Source organism: Mirounga angustirostris, unplaced genomic scaffold (genome assembly GCF_029215605.1).
Source record: "Mirounga angustirostris isolate CCGP_5_RB_7025 unplaced genomic scaffold, mMirAng1.0.hap1 SCAF_10, whole genome shotgun sequence".
NCBI classification, from domain to species: Eukaryota; Metazoa; Chordata; class Mammalia; order Carnivora; family Phocidae; genus Mirounga; species Mirounga angustirostris.
In genome coordinates, this window is record NW_026991718.1 from 116,345,557 (window position 1) to 116,357,362 (window position 11,806).

At 50.5% G+C, this 11,806-nt stretch overlaps 1 protein-coding gene across 2 annotated transcripts; it reads left to right on the forward strand.

Moving 5' to 3' along the window:
• Positions 1 to 667: 667 nt before the first annotated feature.
• TLDC2 (TBC/LysM-associated domain containing 2) lies at positions 668 to 11,806 on the forward strand. Of its 2 annotated transcripts, XM_045885731.1 has the most exons (6): positions 668 to 697; positions 1,891 to 2,052; positions 2,546 to 2,698; positions 5,116 to 5,211; positions 10,583 to 10,656; positions 11,671 to 11,806. In XM_045885731.1, exons 1-6 carry the CDS (start codon positions 668 to 670, stop codon positions 11,804 to 11,806), a joined length of 651 nt encoding a protein of 216 aa, XP_045741687.1. The 2 variants fall into 2 exon arrangements, with proteins under 2 accessions (XP_045741687.1, XP_045741688.1); XM_045885732.1 differs by lacking the exon at positions 5,116 to 5,211.

Consider the following 11,806-nt stretch of genomic DNA (forward strand, 5'->3'; position numbering starts at 1 on the left):
TGAATATTTTTGTATCTTTCTTAATTCTTTTCTAGATTCCTCAAACTTTCTATAATATACATGCCTTACTTTTTAAATTAGAAAAATGAAGATTTAAAAAAAAATGAAGATTTTGTTCATTTGTTGTTCTTTTGGTTTAGGCTTGGCTCCTTTCGAGCTTCTGTTATAATACAGAGGGAACTGAGTTGCCTGCAGTCAGTATTGTGAGGGCCTCTGAGATGGTCTGGTCCAACATGTTTCATGTAGGAAAACTGAAGCCCAAGGGTGCAAGGGACTTACACAAGGTCAGAGAGAGAACCAGAGGCTCCAGACCCCCAGCCTGGAGCTCAGGCGTGTCTGCCCAAAGGGCCAGAATCCCTAGGCCAATCTTCCAGAAGGGTAGGGAGATGGAAGGGAATCAGCTAGAATTACTGGGTTAATTTAATGCGTGTTAGTTGCTAACTCCAAGTGAGGCTTTGAATGCCAAGGGTAGCTGACCTCACAGACCTACCCAGTGATGATTAGTCCTGGGAGTGACAGGAGAGAGCAAAGGGCAGCTAGGTGGCCCGGAGCTAGCAGGGTGTGCCCCAGGCCTCTCCCTCTCATTTCTAGGCCTCGCCGGGCCGCAGTACTCCCTCCCCCTGGGAGGGCTGAGGACTCTTACACCAGCCTTGGGGCCCCGGACAGCATGAAAGGTCGCTGGCGTTACACTCGGCTGGTAAGGGGCCCAGCTTGGGCTGGGGAGTCAGGCCAGCGAAGGTGGGGGAGGCCAGATCTCTGGCAGGGTGGGGTCTGGGCTAGGATTGGAGGCAGGCGGGTGCTTTGTTCCCTTCCAAGTCCCTCTCCAGCTGGCCTAGAGTTCAGAGTTCAGGAACCCCGGAGCCCCAACCCCATGGTCCTGAGACCCTAACAAGCATAGACCGCTGTCTCCAGCCAGATGGCGCTCTGTCCAGAAGCCCCACGCAGCTAGGGCCCCTTCCTTAGGCCTGAACCTGGGTAACAGGAAAGCAGTGTCCTGGTCATTTCTCATCTTGGAGGAGCCTCTCCTTATGAAAAGTCCCCAAGTCATTGTGCGCAGGTGCATGTGTATACACACACGCACACGCACATGCACATACCCTCTGGACCAGAGTGGAAGCTCAACTGAATGAATGCATAAACCAAGACACATCCACACTGACACACACACATATTTATACAATCCCAACTCACACTCACAAACATGTTGACAGGTAAACACACAAAGTTACTCAACACTCTCACACTGATTTGCCAACACAAGTCTATTTTAAGCTGATACACACCTTTGCGTGGATGAACACACATCTTACACAAACCTGCCCGTGCTTTCTCAGCTGCTACACGCGTTGTCTCCCTGGCCGACAGGGAAGCCTCTGGCCCTCATTTTTTTTCTTTGTAAAATCAGGATAGTAAGGAGAACATTCTTAGGATTCTTGGGAAAATACAGAGAGATCATGCACAGCGAGCACTCAGCCAGGCCTGGCCCAGGGTGTGCTGACCAACATCGGCCACTACCGGTATCATTATTGTTATGATTGTTGATATTATTATTATTGTTTCGGGTGCAGACACAGGGTTACAGCTCGCAAGGCTGGGCTGGGCCGGGCTGCCTCCTGCCTTTCTCTCCTGCCCCTGAGCTTAGAACTTGATCCTTGGCACCCACTCTGGATCTAGAGCAGGCAGGCAGACAAACCACAGAGTCCATGGCCACATCTGATGGGCATGTGTACCTCCGACCTTCGGCTGGCAGGGGCCAGGACGGGAGCCGGTCACAGGCAGGGGTGGGTGGTGGTGGCAGGGGCCTAAGCAGGGGTGGTGAGGCAGCCGAGGCTCTTGGGCTCTGGAGACATGGAAGCCAATGTCTCCTTGTCCCTCTTGGTGTCTTCACAGCCCAGCCAGGTGGATGACGCTCTATCTGCGGAGGAGGGTGAGGAGGAGGAAGAGGAGACAGCCCCAGCCCCGGCCCCCGTCTCAGCTCCTGCTCCGGAAGATCCCGTGGGGCCCCAACTGGCAGAAGCCAGCCAGGTTCTAGGAGCCTCGGAGATTAGGCAGGTTCGGGCACAGTGCCAGGAGCCTCAGGGTCCCACCCTCCTGCCCTACCCCAGCCAGGTCCAGGGACACCTGGGGTCACTCCGGCTATGTACCAAAGCTGGGGGGGCGGGCGGAAGGATGAGGTAGGGAGGATTAGGGGGAGGGATTCAGCATCTCATCTATTCTCCAGCCTGTAGGGACCAAGGTGACCAAGGGGAGAGAGTCCTGAGGGAGACCTGACCTTGGTTCAAATCCTGGCTCTGCCACTTACTCCCCGTGTGGGCTTTAGGCAAGTGGCTTCACCTCCCTGAGCCTCATTTTCTTCAACCGTAAAATGGGAATGATAATCCCTCTCTAAGGGGCCCTTGGAAACGGTAAACTCCTGTGGCACCCATAAAGCACCATGCTTGTGTGAGTGGGTCCTGTCCAACTTCAGCCCTTCTGGGACCCTGAGGATGGGGGGAAGGAGCGGGGGAGGACGGGGATCCTTGCTCACCTCCAGCCCTGTCCCTAGCTCAGCCTCCACCTCCCCCCACGAGTCACCGGACATCCCTGGAGCCTGGCCTTCTGCACGTCGAGAGATGGCTTCAGCCTGCGGAGCTTGTACAGGCAGATGGAAGGCCACAGTGGGCCGGTGCTGCTGGTGCTGAGGGACCAGGATGGGCAGGTGAGCTGGGCCCGGGGCCCCAGCCTGAAGCCCTGGGGGTGCCCGACCACACACCAGCGGGCCCTGCCCCAGGGCAGCCTCAGGGCCGGGAGGCAGAGGGGATAGCCCGTCACATGTAAGGGACAATGATGATGACATAGAGACGTCCCCCGTTCAGAGCCATTCCTTCCTTCCTTCATCCCCTAATTCATCCATTTAACACATGTACGTTAAGCACCGCCTATGTGCGAGCTTAGATGTGGACAAGAGCAAGGTCCAGACAGAAGTGGTTCCAGCCCTCTTGGAGCTACAGGCCTAATGGGGAGGCGGGCCAGAGGTGAACAAATAATCAACTGGGGAGACATCTTCAGTGGAGGATCTGCACCTTCATGATCCATTGATGCTTTGAAAACATCCCCCTGTTGGTTGGGGGCTAAGAGTAAAAGCTGGCTTTGAGGAGGCAGCCACAGACCTTGGGAAGGCGCTGTCTCAGATCCCTGTGGTCTCGCCAATGTGGGGGGGCCGGGGGGTGTTCTGCCAGGCCCTCTAGACAGGGGCCAGGGGAGGGGGGCAGATGCTGGTTTCAAGTGCTCTTCCATGGGAGGAACATGTTAGAGCTGGGAGAGATCTCGAGGGTCCCTGAGGACCCTCATGTGGGCAGGAGCTCCTTCCATCCTCAAGATGATGCCAGTCAAGGACTTTCCACCTCAAGGCCACGGAGCTCACTTCCTCAGGATGGAGCCCCTTCCTTGGCAGAATGCTGCTGACTATGAGGAAGTGACTCCTTACATTAAGCCAAAACCTACTCCCCATGGCTGCCTCCCAGTGGTCCTGCCTCTGCCCCTCAACACTCAGTATAAGAGGGAAAACCTGCAGTCCACCAACTATCCCACAGGAGAAAATGGCTAAGTGAACTATGGTTCTGCGACATAGTGAAATATTACCAAGGGCTGGGGGAAAAAATGATGTAGAGCCATACCTACTAAAAGTGTTGTTTTTATTATTTTTATTTATTTATTTAAGACTTTATTTTTTATTTTTTTTTTTTAAGATTTTATTTATTTATTCATGAGAGAGAGAGAGAGAGGCAGAGGCAGAGGGAGAAGCAGGCTCCCCGCAGAGCAGGGAGCCCGATGCGGGACTCGATCCCAGGACCCTGGGATCATGACCTGAGCTGAAGGCAGACGCTTAACCGACTGAGCCACCCAGGCGTTCCTATTTTTATTTTTTTAAGTAATCTCTACACCCAACGTGGGGCTTGAACTCACAACCCTGAGATCAAGAGTTGCATGCTCCCCCGACTGAGTTGGCAGGTGCCCCAAGTTTTTGTTCTTAAAGCAGGATATGAAAGGCACTCTTGTGCCAATGGAGAAAATGTATTATGAACTAGATACTAAATAACATTATGGAATTGCTGTTAATTTTCTTAGGTGAGATGATAGTATTGTGTTCATACATGAGAAAATCCCCATTCTTAGGAGCTGAACCATTTAGGGGTAAATGGGTTATAATATCTGCAACTTACTGTCAGACAGAACACCAAAAAATATAAGGAGAGAGAAAGTAAATATGGCGAACACATTCACAATTTTGAATACACATGGAGGGTATCTGTACCATGCTTTTACTTTTCTGTGTGTTTGAACTTTTATAAAGAAACGTGAAGGGGGGGCGCCTGGGTGGCTCAGTCGTTAAGCGTCTGCCTTCGGCTCAGGTCATGATCCCGGGGTCCTGGGATCGAGTCCCGCATCGGGCTCCCTGCTTGGCAGGAGGCCTGCTTCTCCCTCTCCCATTCCCCCTACTTGTGTTACTGCTCTCGCTATCTCTCTCTCTGTCAAATAAATAAATAAAATCTTTAAAAAAAAAAAAACGTGAAGGGAGAGGCAGCTTACAAAACACAGGTACGGGGCACCTGGCTGGTTCAGTTGGAAGAGCGTGCAACTCTTGATCTCAGGGTCGTGAGTTTGAGCCCCATCTTGGGTGTAGAGATTACTTAAATAAATAAAACTTAAAAAAAAAACCCAAAAAACACAGATGTACTGTAGGATCTGGTTTTCTGTATAAGAACATATAGACTGGCATTAAACAGATGCTGGAAGGAAAGGCACCAAAACGTTAAGAATAGTTACCTTGGAGAGCAGAAGGGGGAATTGGAATATGGCTTTAGTTTCTCTTTCTGCTTGTCTGTAACTTCTAATACTTTTCTACAAGGATTACTTTTATAAAAAAGGTACGTTTAAGAAAAAGTAGGAAGACGCCAGCAAGAGTTCTTCCTTGGGGAGAAAGGACACGCGTTGATGGGCCCACGCGGCCCTCCCCATCCCCCAGCTCTGTCCCAGGCTCCCCGCCCAGCTAGGTGAGCCTATATTACCAAGCCTGGAGAATGGGGTTGCCTCCTCTCCCCGCGAGCTGCCGCAGCAAGCTCCTCTGCTTTCCAGATGTTCGGAGCCTTCTCTTCCTTGGCCATTCGACTCAGCAAAAGCTTCTATGGTACCGGAGAGACATTCCTCTTCTCCTTCTCCCCACAGCTAAAGGTGATATTCCCAGCCTCCTAGGGAGGGGGGAGGAGGGCTATGACAAAGATCCTGAGGCCCCAGTGGCCCCTAGCTCTATCCCCCATGCTGGGGTGCCTTGTATCTCTCCATCTTTCCACAGAAGGAATGGGACAGGCCAGTGTGGGCAGCGCATCCCCCTTGGCCCTGTTCATCTTCATTTCTTACAGTGCTCAGTAGGTCCCTGGCGACCACAGACTGGCTCATAAAGGAAGAGGGGTCTTGCTCACCCGAGCAGCCTGCGAAGGCAAGATGGGTCCAAGTGCAGGTAGATCTGTGGGTGTACAGGTAGGAAGAGGAAGACAGACACATCCAGTGACTTCAGTCTTCTTAGGAAGGTGGGCTGAGGTCATCGGCTAAGAGTGAGGTTGGGGGAGAGAGTGTACAGACTGAGCAGAGAGAAGGTGTCAAATCGTCATTACGGGAGTGGAGAGGGAGGCCTACCGGAGAGAACCAGAGAAACAGAAGGACAGCTAGGCAGCGTGAACTGGAAGTGGGGAGCGTCAGCTTAAAGGCAATCTAGTCCCCTGGTGTTTTTCCGCCAGCTACGTTCGGCTCCTTGGTTCCGGCGTGGAGAGGGTGGCTGGGAGGGCTTCTCCAGGATGGGGCTTCCGCTAAGGTGGTGTGACCAAGCGAGAGAGGGAAGCGGAAGCTGAAGGGAGTGGAAATGTAAAATGGACCACAGAACCTAGTCTGGATCAGTGGGGAAGGGCAGCCAGGGAGGCTGAAGGACAATGAGACGAAGACGAAAACAACAGTTGAGAGGTGGCCTTGTGGTCAGAGACTTGGAGCAAGGACACCAGTCGAGCCACGTGTTGGAATATAAGATCTAAGAGAGAGGGCCATTGGAAACAGACTAGGAAGGACAGGTTCCTGGGTGTGAACAGAGGGGACGGTGGCTGAGATGGGGGTAAGAAGTCCCCTGCACTGGAAAAGGAAGGGCGCTGAGGGCAGGCACGGGATGGGTCCGTGCAGACGGCGAAGTTCACCAAGGACACTGCAGGAATGAGGAAGGAGGAGAGGAGGGTGAGACAGAGCTCAAGCCTCTAATTCACGGTGACTGGTGACTAGGAGATGGGTGAGTGACAGAGCCAAGACTGGTGGAGACAGAGGGTACTTGCTGCTGGAGGGTAGAGCTTTAGAAGGAGGGAGGGGGATGGTCAGTTGCCAGCAGCTCCCATGTAGAACTTTTCCATCTCTGAGCTATTTATTGAATAAAACGACTGAGCGCTGCAGGCTTGGCACGAAGTGCACTACTTTTACTCCTCATAAAAATAGTAGCAACTAACTGGGCACTAGTGTACCACCTGCCAGGCACTATTCTGAGACATTCACAAATTAGCGCATTTAATCATAACAACACTCCTCTGAGGGACATACTATTATCGGCCCCACTTAACAGTTGAAGAAACAGAGGCACAGAGAGGTCGAGTGACTTGCTAGTCAGTGGTGAGGATGAGATGCAGAAACAGGCCCTGGGGCTTGAACTCAGGCATGGCGCTAGGCTACCCCTCTAAATGACGGAGATGCTCTCTGGCTTGCAGAAGAGAGGCGATCACAATATAGAGCGATAAGGGCTGTGGAAGAAACTGCAAGGAAGAGCACCTCTATCAAACGGGAGTGGGGAGATCAAAGGAGACTTCCTAGAGGAGGAGCTTCTTGAGTTGGAGCTTGATGGACAAACAAGATCACCAGGTGATGAAGGGCATGGGGAGCAGTCTTCTTGGAGCATGTGCAAAGGCACAGTAATTGGAAAGGAGACAATGCCCATTTAGGAACCCAACAGATGAATGGGTAGGGGGTCAGAGTGTGTCTGCACTGCCAGAACATGCCCTCACGATATACTCGTTCAATGGATGAAGAACTAGTCCCAGGTGTTTTTGTTTGCTATGAGAGACCTCCCCTCCAATGCATGGACCAAGGACCTACAGATAGACTCAGACACACAATTATTTGGTCCCATGACAAGGTCACAAGGAGCTACGGACTCTTTGCTAAAAGCAAAACACAAGGTATCTACTGCATTGTCTCCATCAGCCAGCCTGGTAATCTTTCCAGGAAACAGGAAAGGGGTCCGTTGTTCCTAGTAAACCCGTGCTGGATTCTAATTACCACTTGTTTTCCTGTATTCACATGCTGGAATTCTAAAGTTCTCGGATTTTCCTCCTACTGCACTGACTACTCCTTGGCAGAATCCTTTGCTGATTCCTCCTCACCTCCCCAACCTTTTGACATCAGAGGGTCCCAGAGCAAAGTTTTTGGTTCTTGTCTCTTCTCTACCCTCATTTTTTTCAAGGTCTCGTGCTGATGGCCTCTACCCCTGAACTCGAAACTGACATATATCCAACTACTACCTAGAGCTTCTGCTTGGACCTCAAGCCCGGCATTTCAAGCCTCACAGGTCCCAAACCGAGCTCCTAACTTTGCCCCCAAATCTGCTCCTCCTGCCCATCTTCCCCAGTGAAGTTAATGACACCTACATCTTTCCTACTGCTGAGACCAGAAATTTTGGGGTCTTTGATTCCTCTCTGTCACACCCTACACCTGAGTTGTCAATGAATCCTGATGGCTCTGCCTTCTCTATCTATATCCAGAACCCAACATTTCTCACCATGTCCTTTGCTGTCACCTGGTTCAAGCCAGCATCATTATTTGTCCTTGTTCCTGCTATGCCCTCCTGAAGGGTCTCCCTGCTTCCACCTCAGTCATCACAATAGCTAGAGTGTTCCTTTTTTTTCCCCTAAAGATTATTTTATTTATTTGTTTATTTATTTGAGAGAGAGAGAGAGAGAATGAGCAGTTGTGAGGAGGGGCAGAGGGAGAGGGAGAAGCAGACTCCCTGCTGAGCAGGGAACCCAATGCAGGGCTTGATCCCAGGACTCCAGGACCATGACCTGAGCTGAAGGCAGACGCTTAACAGACTGAGCTACCCAGGGGCCCCTAGAGTGTTCCTTTTAAAAGGTAAGTTAGAGCATGTCATTCCTTGGCTCCAAGCTGCCAATGGCTTTCTTTCTTGGAGAAAAGCCAGTCTTTATAATAACCTACAAGGCCTGTGAGCCTGGGTGGCTCAGGCCTTAACCTCACTTGGTTAAGTATCTGCCTTTGGCTTGGGTCATGATCTCGGGGTCCGGGGATCGAGCCCCGCATTGGGCTACGTGCTCAATGGTGAGCCTGCTTTTCCCTCTCCCCACCGCCAGCCACAGCCACCCCCCGCCCCATCGCTTGTGCTCTCTCTTGCTATCTGTCTCAGATAAATAAAATCTTAAAAATATATATAACAACCTACAAGGCCCTACATCTTCTGGCCTCTCTCTTATGTTGTTTCTTGTTATTTTTCCTTTCCCTCACTCTGCTCTAGCCACAGTGAGCTCTGAGCTGGTCCTTAAACATGCAGGTCTGCTCCTACCTCAGGGCCTTTGCATATGCTGTTCTGCCTAGATTGCCTTCTACTGGATCACCAACCACATGGCTCAGGTCTCACCTCCTTTAGGATTCTGCTCAAATGTCACCATCACAGAGAGGCCCTCTGTGACCAACTAATTTAAATTTATAACACTCCATTCTTTGAAAACCCTTCTTGTCCTTCTCTACTTTTTTATCCTTAGCATTTTTCACCACCTAACAGTCTATTTATTTTACTTAGTTACCCGCCTCCACCAACTAGAATGGGAGTCCCATGAAGGCAGGAATTTTTGTCTGTTACATTCACCATTCCACCCAGTACATAAAAGTGACTGGTACTAAATGCTAAAAATAAATAAATTAATGAATGAATAAAATTTAAAAATTTTTTTTAAATTGTTGAATGAGATGAATTATTTTTAGAAGGGCTGTCTTCCCAGCCCCCGTTATGGAATCTTGTTTTTTTTGTTTCTGTTTTTGTTTTTGTTTTTAATTGTGTAATCTTTGCCTATCTTTGGTCTTTTGACACCTCTTGTGTTCTTTATGAATTCCCAGTGGCTCCTTGATGGTGATTCCAAATAGCACCATGAACAGGGTCGTCGTTTCTTCCATAGCAATGTTTATCTTACTCCTTCAAGTCTGAAGGTCACATTCTTCGATGAAAGTAGAGCAGGAATTGAATGGTTCTGTCTTTTCATGGTCACTTGTTAATATTATCTTATCTCTTCTGAGCCCAGGGTTTATTTTATTAGTCTGTTTTCTTGCTAAAAACCCTTTGGCTGCTCATAGCATTTTTTTAAAACAACTAATTACAGGCAGTAATATGCTATACATTTGTGGCCTTCTAGAAATATTTTTATTAGCCCAATTGACTCTTGAATAATTTATTCATTCAACAGACATCTATACCATGTCTTGGGAATATTGCTGGGAATTAAGACCGCCCTCACAGACCTTACACGGCAGTGGACTAAGCAACGACACATTGGCACATGAACAGGGTCATCTCAAAGAGTGCTAAATGCTGAGGAAAAGGAAACAGGGCCTGGGAGGAAGGGCTACTTTAGGCAGGGTGACCCAGGAAACTTCTCTGGGATGACATTTGGGCTGAAAGATGAGAAGTGGGCCATTTCAGGATCTGGGGGAAGAGCATCCTCAGTAGAGGGATCAGCAAGTGTGAAGGTCCTAAAGCAGGAATAGCTTTGGGTGTCCCGGGGACAGCAAGGCCAGGGTAGCTGAAGTGAAGTCAGTAAGGGGGAGAAGAGGTCAGAGAGGAAAGCAGCAGTCAGAGCAGGCTGGGCTTCTGGCTGGAGTGAGGAGCTGGATTGTATTCCCATTGCAGCGGGGAGCCCTCGGAGGGCTTTAGGCAGAGGAATGGTAATACTGATCACAAGGCAGAGCGGATGGGCTGTGGGCAGGTGACTGGAAGCAGGGACAAGTAAGGAGGCTGTGAGCTAGCGAGGAGTGACTGTGGCGGGGATTGGGTGGGCACAAGTGGAGATAGACGTGACAGAAATGGGGGTAGTCTGGCTGTGTCTTTGGGGTGGGGCCCACAAGACCTGCTAAAGAACGGAGTATGAGGCAGTGCGGGGAAGTGGGCAGGCTCCAGGGAGAGAGGAGGAAACAGCTCATGGCAGAATCAGGGCCTAGCTCCTGACCAGGAACTTCCCCTCTTCTCTCCAGCTTTGCAAGCAGGATGCTAGAGAGTTCTCGTCTGTTTCTACAACAGGGGTCCTTGGGGTTGTGGGAACTCAGACTGGAAGGCAAGAGGAGATGAAATCTGGGGAGAATGGAAAGAAATCTCCTCAGGGGCCAGGGTACTTCCCGACGCTTAGCTGGGGCTTGGGCCTGGATGTTCCGTTCCCTCCACGACACTGCCACCCAGTGGTGTGGAGCCAAACTGCAAGGGCAGGACTCCCCCAGTAACCCAGCTTTTCTCCTGTCATCCCAGGTCTTCAAGTGGACCGGAAGCAACTCTTTCTTTGTGAAAGGAGACTTGGATTCACTGATGATGGGCAGCGGCAGGTGCGTGTCTCAGTCCTCCCAGGGTCTGGAGTCTTGGGGTAGTCTGTGTTCTGGTCCCTCCCCCATCCAGAAATGCTGGGCTACAGCTGCCCCAGATAAGATGAAGCTAGTGGTGAACTTCCAGGCCTTTCCCTTCAACATGGCCCCGGTGCTGCCTAGTCCCCCAGTCAAACCCCTCAAGCCTCCTCTAAACACCGAGGGGGTAGAATGGCATGGACTACCCTCCAAAGTGTTTACAGTTGATGACAGCTTAGTCTGAATGCACGTGATTTGGGGAACAGCATTCTGCATGGTTGGATGAGGCTAGAGTCAAGGGATGGGAGGCTAGATCAGGTAACATAGCTCACTGGAGGAAGGCAGGCATCTGCCCAGGAAACCAGCGTGTGTGCGCGCGCGTGTGTGTGTGTGTGTTGGGGGGATGAGTGGGTTAGGAAGAAAAAGTTAGCCTTATTCCTGGTGAGACCTCCAAATTCAGGCAGAATAAATCTTAACTTGAGGGCAAAGATGAAAGCGGTGTTTGACTAGTACCAGGCAAGTTCTTTGCTCTCCCAGCTCCCTGAAGAGCCTCTACTGAGACAGTTTGGCACAGAACATACAAGCCATTGCTGATTTGCAGTAACCCACTTCCCAGGCCCAGCCTAGTTTGCTGTCTAATGAGGGGATCAGAATGGATGCTTTCTGAAATGTTTTGGGCTGAGTCCATGCCTTAAGGTTCACTCCTTTGGTTAAGCATTGCCATCTTTAAAATGTTCCACATGTTCTAAAACTGGACTGGGGACAGTGGTGCACCACTGTATATATTTATTAAAATCATTTAACTATAAAAAAAATGCTCCAAATCTTATGGGGAACAACATGTGGAGTTCCCAACAATTCTGGATATAAATCAGTTTAAGGGAAGATGAAACAGGCAAAACTGAGCTGTGGTCATGGTGAGGCCAAAGGCTGATGGTGTAGACCTGGAAGGCCAACATCCAGGAGTGAGTCATGCCGAGATTTTCCTCTTCTCTTTAGTGGCCAGTTTGGGCTGTGGTTGGATGGAGACTTGTACCATGGGGGAAGCCACCCTTGTGCAACCTTCAATAATGAGGTGCTGGCCCGGCAAGAGCAGTTCTGCATCAAGGAGCTGGAGGCCTGGGTCCTGAGCTGA